We start from the raw sequence: 14,874 nt of genomic DNA, 5'->3' as shown, positions 1-14,874 counted from the left end.
CCTGTGCCTGGTTAGGGTTTTCATTTGAAACAGTAAGTGAAAGATTACTGAGCATGGAGTAATACAACACAACTTATACAGTAAAATACGGGTCAAGACAAAGTCAAAGAGGAGAACAAAATAAGGCCAGAGAATAAAACAATTATCAATGACTATGTTATTTAAGTTTGAGGTCTGTGCGTGTCTTTCTTGCTCTTTATATGATGGCAGTTGCTCCGAGCGTCAAAAAATGCTGCCCACTGTGTCTCATACCCCTATTTAGCATTTACAAGCAATATATATGAACATTTAATAAGTGGTTAAAAATAAAACAGAATTGCAGTTGTAAGCAGGTATAAGGTCTCTGAAGCATGTAGCCAACTACTTTATTCATGTGAACACTTTAAATGTCTTAGGTGAATGATAACGTGTAACAAAAGATTGATTATAGGTTCACATACTCCTTAATGATAAATGGCTACATTATTACTAAATGCACTTTACTTGGTGTTGAAATAGTATGAATCATCTGTAAAAGCGTGCCGCCAAGTGCACCGTTTGTAGAGTGTAGGTTGTGCGCAAAGGAGGGGGAGCTCATTAAGCGCTACTGCTCTCTCTCTCTCTGTGCTGTAAAGGCGTGGTGTCTCTCTCTCAGGCTGAAACAGACTTCTGTTGGGCAGCTGCTGGAAGTGAAGTGAAGGAGCGTCAGCCTCTAGAGCGGAGTCACTGAATCAAATCATCAGCCCGAGCAGAGCGCGGCAGTCACTCCGCGGAGAGGACACCCAGCTACTCGGCCAAAGACCCTTTTACGCACCGCGGGGAACTACCTGAAAACGCAAATGTTGGCACTGTGAGAGCAAGGATCCAGCAGTGTCTCCCCCCCTTAAATTCTCCTGGAATATTCTGTTTTGATTATTGGAAAGACATTTGTTGAGTAACAGGTAAAAGCTGGGGAGCATCTCCTGAACAGAATGAAGGGATTTACACCTTTCTTCAACATGATCCTTGTTGCGCTACTTGTCGCCAGCGTCACAGCGACCAAGTTAAATGTTCCGCGGCTGAGACTGTCATACAAAGGTAATTAACTGATCAGCTATCTATTTCTAGTTATCTATCTATCTTGACGCAGCTGCTCTCAATCACTTCATTCTGTGCACGCGCGTGCCCTACAGGTGGCACTAATTGGTGAGCAGATATTCTTTCTGTGAATATTTCACCTTAACACTCCCACGGTAACAGAGCTTAAAGGCTTATTTTTATTTACTTATTTTTATTTATCTCAAAGTATTTATTTTCTTCGCGGTGGTCCGAGCTGGAAGCGTTAAATTCTGCTCGATGTTTTGGCTACTGTTACGGGAGGTTTATGTGTTTAAGGAAGTACGCACACGTTGGTTTCCAGGTTGAGAGCGCTCTGCAGAGCAGGCGGGGTGTCCAGCCAGAGGAGATTTTGGCTGAGGTTCATCGCTCTGCGGTGGGACACACCAGGGTGTGATCTTCTCACTAAAGGTTTATGAGAAGCGGCAACCGCAACGGAAACACCTCGCAAGGATGTTAGATAGGCTAATTATCTCTTATGACGGTATGGTTTTTAACATTATGTGATTAGGTCTAAAAGACAAAGAGGTGGGTTTAATCTATTAAGGCTCAGACTGTCCACACCTCTGTGATGACCTTTCACCTTTAAAAAGTCGTTTCTGCTGCAGAACAATGAAAGGCTTTGATAAAACTGATTTTATTGGCGCTGATCTTTTTGCTCCTCACATGATAAGTATTAAATAGTTTAATATCTTTCCAAAAATTGAAACATTGCCATATACAGTTCACACACAGCATGATCTCTTTTCCTCTCCCCTCTCTAATCAGAACCCTGTTGTTGAACATGACTCACACAAGTTCAATGATAATAAGGCAGTAAAGATAGACCCTGTGTGTGTGTGTGTGTGTGTGTGTGTGTGTGTGTGTGCCCGCTTAAATGCTGTTGACCGTGTTATTGCCAAACCATGCTCATTGTTTCGTTTCACTCAGGCTGGAGCGAGTCTGCAATCATCATCAGCGATAGATATCACACAGGATTTCCTCCTGTTCAGCTCCATGTTTTCAGGAGAAAAGTCACCATCTGAGTTAACTGGTCTTCCTGTTGGCTACACTGGAAATACAGCTCAGCAGGGGAGACAGAGAGATAGAGACTGATTAAGAAATGAGGGAGAACAACTGGAAAGGGGCTGAATACAGATTGAGGTTACAGGGCAACGGATATTTGGTATTTTTATGAACTTGGCCACTGCTTTGTGCTGTCGTATTATTAGATTTTGCTCTGTTAGCAGCACGGCCGAAGGATAAAAATGACCGATCGAATCAAATGGTCCTGCAGTGGAAGAACCTTAATGCTCAGGTAACCCCTGAAATTTCCTCTAGTGACACCATCAGGCCAAATGTCACTTATGCACATGAAATATCAAAATCTAACTGACAAACCACTATGAACCTTTCTGAACAGTCATGCTCCTCAGAGGATGGACCATTATTTTTTTTAAAGAACTTTATGTTTCTTTTAATTTATTGTAACACTTTTGTTTTGTGGGGGGCAATGTCATGACCACTGTGGCCTGTAGTGAGGTGCCAGGTTGCAGTTAGATTATTGGGTGTCCACCAAGGTCAGTTTGGGTGTGATTAAATGTGACAAATTTAGCATTTTATCCTCTGTTCATTCAAATTTGATCTTATAGTTTTGTCACTGTATAATATCTTGAGAGTCTATTTTTATTGTTTCACTGTAATATTGTCATTATATATGATAGAAAATAATCAGGAAATCCTGCAACACAGCTGAGTAGTAGACGCAGGGTGCAGAGAACCTCTGTTATTGAACACACACGTTCATGCCCTGGGCAAACACTTGAAATGGAAAAAGCAGTACCCAAGATTGTGAGTCACTGCCCTTCACTGATGTAGAGCCGCTTTTTCAAAGCCAGTCCATTTTCACTTTGGTCTGGCAATAAACAGCACCACATAAAACTTGTTTTTCATCATTAATTGCCATCGAAAAACACTCAACTCTCATTTTTTTGAGCATTATGAGGAGTGTGGGAAATAACTGCCTATATGATTCCCATTAGCAACCAACCCGTTTCTTGCTTCCTGCCTTGATGACCTCAGATCTGACCCCTCCAGTTTGTCCTGTTATACATAATTTCCCTCAAGTTAAGTCTCTTGTCTTTGTTTGATCCTTCTTGATATATTGTTTTGTAAGTCTTCATGTGTCTCATCTTCTCTCTCTTTAGTCTAATTCCTGACTCACCTAAGTGCTCTTTCTTTCTGCCTCTTGTTTGTGTGTCTCTTCCTCTATCGCCCCCTCTTTCATTATAACCCGGGGAAGCCCGGAGGGTGTTTGTATCCCCAGGAGGATGTAGAGTTAATTTGGCGACAGGAAAAGCTGTCATTATCTCATTTCAATCAATTAGTGGGTAGAGGTTAAAGCAGGAAGAATGCCATTTTTACCTCCAAACTATTAAAGTACGTCAGACATTCCAGTCAGCATTGATTTAGTCATTTGAAGGTAAAATTCATCTTAGTATAATAAGTTGAAGAGTGATTATTTTAGACATCTATTTTACATACACCCGGCCTTTCTACAGCATTAAAATGCCTTTATTTCAATGTGAAATTGATCCTAAATACACGTTGCAGTACACTCATTTAAATGCTAAAATGCTGACATGAGCCTAGACATCTAAAAAACTTCTACACTAATGTATCCCAGTTTTAACTTAAACACCTAAACTGCTTTTGGCCTGCAAATAATCAAATGTCACTTTCTTATATCTTGCTTATTTATTTATCTTCCTTTAGTGATTTTATAGAACATTAATATGTTTAGAGAAAATCCCAGTTCATATTTTCTTAAAAGCCTAATTTGCAATTCACTCTCAACAACAAAAGTGAGAATGTGTGTTTGCTCATGTGTGTGTCTTACGGGGGGTAACATTGAGACGTCGAGGTATGCGATGTGTGCGCGGTTGGCTGCACTCCCAGCCCTCTGCCAAGCATCTATACCAACCTCCCATCATGCATCTCTCTCTGCCTTTCTCCTATCTGTCTCTGTATGTCTTTCATTTGTCTTCCTCTTTCTTCAATCTGCCGGCTTCATTTATTCATTTGAATTCCTCTCTCGCACTCACACAAACACACACTGACTTTGGAGACGCACACTCTGTCTAATACAATATTCACTTTGTCTCGCCAAAGGCAGGGGGGCACTTGAAAACACCAACTCACACATCAGCGTCCTATTTTGATCAGATCGCGTTAGTTCTCAGACTGAAGGGTTGTGTTTGTTTTTGCTTACAGCCTGCGAATTAATGAGTTTGTTTTCTCAGTCGGTGTTGCCCACATGCTTACATACGGACGGGTGTTAGTTGTTCTTAGGCGGAGCTGGGTAATCTGTCACCCGGAGTCTGCCGGAGACTCCGGAGCTGCTGAAATGTAGGGCGTCTCCCATCCTTTCATCTTTCAACTCTTTTCCTTTCTTTCTCTATTCTTTTTCATCCATCACTCCCTCCCTGCTCTGTGTAATAGCTCCTTCCCTGAGCTCAGTTTAAGTGCTCCCAGGCCTCTGGACAAATCTAAACCCCAGCAAAGGAAAGAAAAAGAGGAAAGAAAAGAGAGGAACTTCAAGGTTTTAATAACCAAGCCAACTGGCTCGTCAGGCACCTGGATTTTTACTGGGATGATTGTAAGCTTCAGCTCGAAGAAATATCGAGAATAAGAAAGCGTTTAGAGGTTTTACTGTTTTATTAATGGTTGACATGTGAATAAATTTCAAATGTTTGTGTAAGATCTTAACTATAGGCAAGGGGGGGTTTAGCCCGTAGGCTCAATGGACAATATTTAAAGTTTACAGTTCATGAACAATAGTCCAAATAGTTTCATAAAAGAAATGAAAAGGAACAGTAAGAAACAGACTGAAAGTAAAGTCCTGGTCCAGGTGAAAGTTGTAATCCTTTATTGATTTCAGCTGTCCACTCAAGTGCAGAAGTGATGTATTTATAAAGGTTGAAACAGTTTGATAAGGTCTTTAAGCTTTTAAGCCAAGATGAAGGGGCATCTTACTGTTGGGTAATGTGTTTCTGAAGCTTTGTATGCAAGTTTGAGCCCCAAACATATCCACTGGGACACCATTACGATGGCATTTAAGTATGTCTTGAAGTTTTTATTATTAGTATATTTCATGGTATAGAATGCTTAACTCCGATTGGCAAGATAGTGTGTGTATTGTGTAAGGGATTACAGCTGAAAGGTTCTATGTTCCATGATTGAATCACTGCTCTTCATTATAATGGAACATATGGATTTGAATGAGCAAGGGTATTACCCTGCTGATGTCAGGACAGTTTGCCAACATAAGGTCATATGTTATCAAAGAAAAAATCCATTTAGATATATATCCATCCATCAGCTCTACCCTCTCATCCTTGAGAGCAGTGGTTCCCAACTGGTGAGTCGTGGGTCCATTCTAAATGGACTGCAAGTTATTTGCCAGCGCATTGAGTTTGTTAAAAAACCCACTTTATTTATTTATACAGAGAATTTCTGGCACAGAGAATTTATTTTGAAGTGTCGTTTCCTGCTGAAGAGTGATTGTTACAAACAGCTATTTGACGGAGACAACTAGCTAGCTTGAGGCCATGGCCAAACACTAGCATCACCCTAAATATATGAAACTATTTGGACCTTGATCTGATGATTAAGAAGAAATCTGGACCCCGTGGCTGGACTAGTTGGGAACCGCTGCTTTAGAGGGTTGCAGGGTGCTGCACACCATGTACAGGTCACAGCAGCTTGAGTTTAGGTCCCCCTTCACCCCCTCCCTCTCTGCCCTATCTTGTCACTCTCCAGCTGCTTCATCATAAAGGCAATAAAAACATATATTTAAAGAAAAATCACAGGGCCGACACAGACATTCAAGCTCACACTCATACCTACGGGCAATTTAGAGTTGCCAATTAAGTTAACCCGAGAGAGTGAAGAGAACATACAAACTCCACAGACAAAGGCTTCTTGCTGCTTTGATCTAAGAGTTTGAATTCTCCTGCCTGTCACTACCATGACATAATAGACAAGTCTTTAAGGTCTATTACATAAATGTTGACCTGTCCTTCTGGGGACCCACCTCAGCCTACGCACTCATTGGAAAAAACATACATTTCACATTTAGGGAGCAATTTAGGGAGTAATAATTCAGCTTTCTTAACCATAAACATTTTCCCTGTGCATGCTACTGTACTTCAGTATTGTGGTTTGAATATAAAATCACAACAAAAAATATGTTTTTGTTTACTCAGTCCAGTGATTGGATGAATAGAGATGTATGTATGTATGTATGTATGTATGTCCTACATACTGTAATGGAAGCAGCACAAAAGTGCTTTGTGTGGTCCATAAAAAATTACCCATATTTAGTTTGGAGGCTACAGAGACACCGTGGAGAGGTTTTCTGTCTGGTATGTGGAGCTGCTGACAGAGGAAACACACTACATGTTTCTGACACCGCGGGCATGATGTGAGGGGTGAAGAGTGGTGTGTGTGTGAGAAAAAAGAGAAAGGCAGTGAGTATGTTGGATACAGATATGTGTGTGTAGGTGTCTTTGATCTGTAAAGCATTTTTGTGTGTGTATGTGTGGGTATTACTGTGTAGGTGTGTATGAAGTACAAAATGTGACTCTGTGTGTGAAAGAAAAAGAGACATATTGCTTCTGATGTAGAAACATGTGGATGCTGAAGTAGTGTGTGTGTGTGTGTGTGTGTTTGAAGTTAACTCTGTGTGACTGTGTGTCAAAGGCAGAGAGGGCGATTGCGTCTGATGGAGACATCTGTGTGTCTCAAGGTGTCACTTGTGTGTCATGTCAACAGCATCTCTCCTGTGACAGCCCTCAGATGGCGGCCTGGCCAGATCACAGACGACACACAGATGGAGGAATCAGAGAGAATCGGCAGTCAATGTGTGAGAGATGGGGAGCTGGAAACAGGATTGAGATAAACACAGGGCCAGATCAGAGAGCACAGATGGAGAGGAAGCTGGGGTGAGAAAAGGAAAGGTGCCTGTGATGTTTAAAGGAAAAGAAAAATGACGGAGCGAGGGAAAGAAAAAAAGGGGAAAGTAAGAGAAAAGAGAGGAAGAGATATAAGAGATAAAGTTCACAAATCAGAAAGCCACAAGGACGTCTAAGATAAGAAAACTTCTGCGCAAGAAATCCTTTATAAACACTGTGGATGAAAACATCTGTCCTTAATTGTTTCTATTTGCTGAACCACATGTGTCACACCGATAAAGAATAACTCCCTGCTGACTGTTGCTATTGTTCCTCCTGCTTCTAAAAGGAAATTGCATTATAGGTGAGGTCGAGGCTCATTTCTCGGCAGAGCAGATTTTAAATGACCCAGGAACATGTTGGTAGTTGAAGTGTTTTATCTTCATCACTATAAAGCAAACAGATATTATCACATGAAGGACACAGAACGTACGTGTTTCTTACTGCCTGGCAGCATTAATACTAACAGAACAGGACACAATGAGCATATTTCCAGTCACCAGTTAACCCAACACCCTTAAGCATTTGGTAAAGTATATTAAACAGGCAACCATAGCAACAGTAGGCCCACCTTGTGCTTTGTTTAACATTAGCAGTCATCCATCGGTGGTCAAACTGATCTAATCATCTGTTACACAGCCTACGAAATTGTTGGATGATGATTTACAACTTCTTTTTGCCTTACATGAATGGCCAGCAGTAGTCAGTATTTTGGCAGCCACTAGTGGCAGCTTTTAACAAGAAGAAATCATGTGAAATTGTGTCTACAAGACAAGAACTTTGTAAATAAGTTCCTCTTAGCACCTTAAAGGGATAGTCTGGATTTTTTTTTAAGTGGGGTTGTGTGAGTTACTGATCCAAAGTCAGTGTATTACCTACAGTAGATGGCGGTCAGTGCGCCCGAGATTTTGAGGAACAGACAGTAATACCAACTAAGAAGATAGGCAATGTACTGCTGTGGACATGGGCAGCAGCAAAATGTGTTTCAGCCACCAAAACAAAAATCAATATCAGTTTAAGTGTACGCTATATTTCGAATATTTTCACTGCTTTACCTTGCTGCCAGACAGCCCTTTCCAACTGGGAACTAAAGCCATAATCCAGCTATACTCTCTTCAAAGCCACCAGACTCCTTTGACAAAAACAGCAATTTTACCTTGCAGAACACGGGAGCTGCTGGTCTACCACTGCCTCGATCAGTTAATTGGTTTGTGTGATTGTGTGACTTTGGTGAATCAGGACTACCCATTTAAAACTCCAAAGTCACAAAATTACACAAACAAACTAACTAATCGAGGCAGTGGTAAACCAGCAGCTCCTGTGTTCTGCAAGGTAAAATTGCTGTTTTCGTGAATGGAGTCTGGTGGCTTTGAAGAGAGCATGAGTTTCACTTTTAGTGCAGTTACCCTTCAGCAAGTACCTCATACAACCCCACTTCAAAACAATCCAAACTATCCCTTTAAGTAGACAAAGGTGGTTAAAGGACGAGGCTGACATTATTCTATATTTCCTAACTGTCAACAAATGTCCTGAAAACGAAAAACCCAACAATATATTGATCCTACTAGATACTCAGTGGAGTCACAGCTTGATATAGCGTAGTATTCCATAGACTTCCACTTGTACTTTACTGTAAGTTGCTGGAGTTCCAAATGTGTTTTAATCCATCGCTGAAAATAGTCTCCAACAAGGCATGCTTGCTAAAAATTACAGTGCCCAGGTGTTTAAGGGAATTAGTTACCCATTTCAAAGTCGCAGACAAGGTAGAAAAGTTGGAAAGTGGTGAGACTGACTGGGACATTGTTGGTTTTGGTCTTTTATTGAAATGTGTCAATAATAAGAAAGGTATAGTGAGGCCAGCCCTGTCTCTTAAGATGTTCAGCCATCACTGGTACCTAATAAAAGTTGTGCAATTTTACTTCAAGATACAGCTTTGCTCTTAAAACATCCATTAACTATAGACTCTAAAGCTGGACTGCCTTGTGCCTACTAGCTACCCCTGAGAGATAAGACTACCACCCCATCATGTCCCTTATAGTCCAAGGATAGACTGATAAACCCCTGCTGGATTCAAACAGCTTAGATTTGCTGCAAAACATGTCCAGATAAACGCTACATTGATACCCCTGAAAGGTCAGTGCACGCAGGCCTCTCAAACGCCTGAAGCAGGACTGCACTGTGAATTAAAAGATGTGCCCCTAATGCTGGCATGAATCAACAGGCTGAAGGGTGAATGGAAGAAAGAATGGACACACCAATGAATTTCAAAGAACAGAGAGAGAAAAGGACAGAGGAGAAAGAGAGGGAAGTAATGAATGAAAGATCTTTGAATGTCGACAGAAAACAAATGATTGGTCCATGAAAGAGTGAATGTAAAAGAAACAGAGGTGAATGAAGAGAGGAAAAAGGAAGCATTGGACAGAGAGGGAACTACAGATGAAAAGAGGTCATGGCACCGTAGTGGAGAGAGATAAATGGATGAAAAAAAAGGACAGAGAGAGGCTAAGAAAATCAAAAGGAAAGGAAACAAGGTTGAAAGAGAGGAGAGAAAGATGAGGGACATGGAAGAATGACAGATAGATGGATAAGAGGAAGAGAGAGGCTAACCTGCAGGCTGAAAGACACTGGTCTCTTTGAGAAGCAAAGGTTGAGGGTTCAAGTCCCAACAATGTGGCTTTGACCATCTGTCATGTAGATTACCAAGTACTCTTCTTACACACAGGAGTTATGAGACGTGTGTGTCTCTGTGTATGTGTGTGTGTTTGTGTGTGTGTCGTGCACATAGTGGGAGTATCCTGTATCTCCTTCATTTGTGAAATCTTTACGTCTATCCACTCTTGTTTGACTCGCATGTCCATGTTAAAGAATGTGTGTGTGTGTGTTTTTGTGTGTGTGTGTGTGTGTGTGTGCGCTAAAAAGGCCAGCCAAAACCAACCCTCAGTGTCCACGGCGATGGTCGTTTTTCCAACATGGGCGTTATAAATCACAGCAGTGGACGTTCACCAAGGGGGGTTCAAGTCCTAAAAAAAAAACCAATTTCTCCAAACTTTCTTCACGCTGCCACACCCTGAAGAATGAACACGCACTCTCCTCCTTGCTGTCCTCGAGAGGTCTGACTCACCCTCTGCTCTGGTCCCAATCTGATCCATTGTTATCTACTCTGACTGTGCTGGTCTTCACTGCTCTGCTCATTTTCCGTCTACCCTGTCTCAGCTCCAAATAAAAGCCCCTGTGTGTAGGATTCTGATTTGATTGCAGCGTCTTTGAAATTACTCCTGAGGCATATTTTTGTTTGTAGACAAATTAGATAGTCCCGGTGAAAACGGATGCATGAAATCCTCAAAGCTAATGTTTTCGACAGTTCTCCCATGGCAACCACACGTGGAGACTAAAATATGAGTGTAGCTGATGTTGATTATGGTGTCTTTTTAAGGTTAGCTAACTAAAACTAAAACCACTTGTTGGCGTGTCTTGCTGTGCCTGTTGTCTACAACATAGGCAGAAAAATAACCATTAAAACCAGCTGGTAAAGGTAAGGGAAAGATCACAGTCAGGGTTAAATGCATGTGCAGGTTGTGAGACAGGTGGCCCCAGTTGGGTACAGATATGCAAAGGGCTCCACCACCTCTCCTATGCAGAAGCAAGACACACAAACACACAAACTTCATGGTGGTTTTTCATCTCTTTGTAGTCGTTATGCATCTTTTTGCAGTTTTGTGTCTCTTTGTGTGTGTTTTTGAGGTAATTTTGTGTCTTTTTTGGTCATTCGGTGTCTCTTTATGGTTGTTTTGCCCGTTCTTGTTGTTATTTAGTGTCTCTTTGTTGCTCCTTTGCTTCTCTTTGTGGTCATTTTGAGTCTCTTTTGGGTTGGTATGTTAGCCTGGAAATCCAGACCCAAATCTAGAAAGATTTAGGGTCTGGCCATGAGTAATGAGAATGGCCCAACTCGAGGGGCAGCACCAAGCATGCATTTGTAAATATCACTGCATGCAACTGGATAACACTACGACCAATCGGAACAGTACACAGGGTGACGTATCCACAGCGCTACCAGCGGAGCTAACTGGTAGATTAGACTCTTGCCGTATCCGGTCGGCAAAAACGTCCTTCTTGCAAAGGAAAGATTCGAGCGCCGTCTTCTGTTCCTCTTTTAAAGAGGTCATTGTAGCAGCCAAAGCCGTTTCAAACAACTGGTGTTCATCCATAGCCATCTTGCAATGTTTACTGACTGATTCCGGACTGTCGTCATCTGTTTAGCTCGCCTCTGGCCCGCCTATATCAGATACACCGATGTGATTGGTGCAGCTCGGCTCCAACGGCATGGGTAATGAGCATCATTACTGATTGCCAGAGTGACTCGCTGAGTAAATTCAAATTGTGCTCTCACGAGAGCTCTGGATTTCCAGGGTATTGGTATGTGGTAATTTGAGTGACATTTTTCAGATAAAGGCCAGGGGGGGCCTTAACACTTTGTGCACCTGGACCTGTGCCGGGTAGTCCCGTTCAGTAACCCATCCATGGTAAATGACAAACAATACAGGTTTCTTCAGACATGCTAATGCCTAGTGTCACTTGCCAAACAACATTTGGACAATATGACAGCACCTTTATTGAAAACCAGTGCAAATGTAGTACTAATATGAAATTTATTCTAACTTACATGCCCATCTACTTTACATGTCTGCTCAGAGCTTTTAATACTTTCAACAAATCACAGTCTCATAATAACACCTTGTGAAAACTTTGTGCTCAGTTGGACTAATGTTGAACTTGGCCTCCTCCTGTATGTCACCGTCCGCCAAGTGCATGCTGGGTCGCGTTGTTGGAATGACAGATGCCTTGCCAGTGTTTTATGTGAAGTCTTATTATTTCAACATAAGAAAGAAACATCTCTCCACCACCCTCTCTCTGTGAGATAGATAAACATCCTCAGCTCTGCTCGTGTGTTTTTTCACTGGAGACATTAAAGGATCACCAGGCATTACATACACAGTAGTACAGCTGGATCTTCCTGCAGAGAGCAGCAAGCATACAAAGAAAGAAAAACAGAGGGAAAGAAACTTACAAGGATGATTGCACAAACACACACACATAAGCACACACAGGAACACAAGCAAAGACAAAGAGGGTTCTCCTTGTCTTCTCATGTCATTTCAGTGTCGTACCATTTGGCACTTTGGCTCAGGACCAATGCAAAGTGATAGAAAAACAGGCCAGAGGTGATGGGAACCCTCTATGGTGCAGGATGGGAGACCTTACATGTCACATGTTGAAGTGCTGTGCCCCCCGCCACTGAAATAACCACAATCAATTAGTTCCACTGAAAAAGCTGACAAGAAGTAGTGAGAACAACGACTCTACTGTGGGCTGATGTATCTATTAGACAGCAACTGACAAACACAATCAATATACAAACATCACCGTTAACTGATGCCAGAAGAAAAACTCTGATAAGTGTGTGCATGTGTTCATACTCGTGTGCATCTGTTTGTGTTTATCTTAACTGACAAAGAGTGCTGCCTAATATGTTTTGCAACCATTTATTATACTGGCCGCCAGCTTCTTCATTTACAGTAATTTGCTGCAGAACAGAGCATCAGCTGTATATATGTAACGTTTCATTGGCTCCATGTGTCGCACTGTCTTGTTCTGTGATACAGAAGCTTGGTTCTAGACTGAACTATTGGCCTGTTTTCCCTGTTTAACTAAACTGTACAGAACTGCATGTGTGCCCGTGCTTTGCTGCATGTGCTCAACAAAGTTTGTGAAGCTAGAGAGAGCTAGAGGCCCAGGATGAGGCATTGAGGAAGCGAGTGATGAGAAAACTAAATTTTAAGACTGAGGGGATAAGATCACACCGGTCTTTCCTCAGAGAGAAATATACTGTAGCATGGTCGGAGGGATGAAGTGAAATGGAATAAGAACCAGGAAGAGGTGAGGAGGGAGGATAACAGATTTCCTAGGCAATGGGAGGAAGGATGATATTAAGTAAGGAGAGAAGCAGCGATGAGGAAAAGGACAGAGAAAAGCTCGGGTTAAAGGGAGCAGGGTAAGTCGTGGATCATTTTGGATGAGGGAGATAAAATGGGAGAGAGGTGTGTGGTATGGATGAGTAATGGAGTAAGAGCGCATTAAAAATGTGAGGATGAAAGTGGACAAAAGAGAGAGATGGATAGAGAGAGAGCAACTGGCCATCAGGGAGGGAGGAAGATAAGGAGAGAAAGAGAGGAGGGAGAGATGATGAAATGAGGGAGGAAGGGGAAGCAGAGGAGGGTGAGGGTTGATGAGGATCGAGGGTGATGAGGTAACACCCTGCTCTGTGTTTTGATTGGCCCGGAGGGGAAGATCGGGTAACAGGAACTCTGATAGGCATCCTGAGACGACAGAGAGAGAAGAAGCCTTGAATATGTCAGTGTGTATGTGCACGCATGAGTGTGTGTGTGAGACACAGAGAGAAGAAAAGACAAAACTAGGACAGAAAAAAAGAAACAGAGAGACAGACAAAGAAAGAAAACATCTAACTTTGACTGTAAGGTCACTGTTTTTTTGTGTGCTTCTGCACTCATCTCACTTCTCATGGTTTTATCACATGATCAAGTGTGTCAAGAATGCAAGCTGTAAAATGGCATCTCCAGTGAGGAGCAGTAACAGGTTGGCAGGAAATCCCAGGATTTACTCTGTCAGAAGCTATCTGCCCTGTGGTGTCTCTGCCAGGATAAATCCCTGTGACACTGAAAGCACAGATAGCTGAAGGTCTAATAGCTGTGAATTAATACTTTATTAACAACTGAGGCTAAAAAGAAACATGTTTGATGGTAAAATTGTGCTCTAAGTTAGAAACTATAAATATGGATTTGACTACCTAATTATAATGATAATAGTAATAGAAGCCTATGTGCAACAATCCTAAAGCTGAGCATACATTGTACAATTTGAGCCCGTTTTTGAAATGTTGTTGTTTAATTCCAACTCCCACTGTACGAGTTAATCATCTGCGATGTAAAGCCAATGCTCACGATATATGTGCTCATACTGTATGGTCTTTGAAGACTTTTCTGGCTATTGACAGTTGTCAATAAAGAGTTGTTTGAATGCTCCAGGGCTGCAGGCAGGTAGATATTTGTTTGCTAGTGGAGGTACAGTTCACACAATGTTGAGACAGACGTCCTAAAAAGAGTTTAAAAGTCTATTTCTGCAAAAACGGTGAGTCCAAGTTTTGATCTGCCCAGAACAACTGATTGAGAAAAAAACGCACTAACCTTGAGGGATTGACTCCTGGCTCTGCTTCAACTGTGTGAGAGCCTGATGACGGCCGACCAAAATTTCTAACATGTCAGAAATTCATTTAAATGTCCTGCGGCCAGTCGGGAGCAGTTTATCAGGCCATTATTAGCCCTCACTCTTCTTTTAAAATGCACAGCAAACGACGCCAGACGAAGCTGATATTCGGTCTGACACTAGAATGAGTTGTGTCAGAAATGGGCTCAAAGCGTTAAGTGTATGCCTAGCTTGCATTTTTGCACATAGAAATCTGAATAGAGAAACATATGTGAAAACTACAAAGGATGCACTTGCAGCACATTTGCAGTGTACGGGACATCAGAGAGAAACACCAGATTCCACTGCAGCCAGAACAACAATCGTAAAGAAATATTTCTGTGTGAGTCTGAACTTTGCCATTCAGTCACTAGTACCCTGCGTGGTGAGAGACTGCAGCTGTGCTTTCCTCCATCTGCCGCTGTTGTTTTTTTTACACGAGAGACAAGGAGAGAGAGACTGAGAGAGGGAGAAAGGAGGAGGGTTTTCA

The 14,874-nt window shown here is 42.0% G+C and overlaps 1 protein-coding gene across 2 annotated transcripts in view; it reads left to right on the top strand.

Moving 5' to 3' along the window:
• Positions 1 to 648: 648 nt before the first annotated feature.
• Positions 649 to 14,874, top strand: part of sema3bl (sema domain, immunoglobulin domain (Ig), short basic domain, secreted, (semaphorin) 3bl) — a 79,354-nt gene continuing 65,128 nt past the window's right edge. For both annotated transcript variants that reach the window (XM_050065217.1, XM_050065216.1), the window contains exon 1: positions 649 to 1,056. In XM_050065217.1, the coding sequence (XP_049921174.1) occupies positions 951 to 1,056 (106 nt within the window). In that variant the 5' untranslated portion in view covers positions 649 to 950. The remainder of the gene's footprint in view (positions 1,057 to 14,874) is intronic.

The sequence above is a fragment of the Epinephelus moara genome, chromosome 16, assembly GCF_006386435.1.
Source record: "Epinephelus moara isolate mb chromosome 16, YSFRI_EMoa_1.0, whole genome shotgun sequence".
In the NCBI taxonomy this organism is placed as follows: Eukaryota; Metazoa; Chordata; class Actinopteri; order Perciformes; family Serranidae; genus Epinephelus; species Epinephelus moara.
Note: the sequence above shows the minus strand (reverse complement) of the source record. Positions and strands in the feature narration are given on the sequence as shown.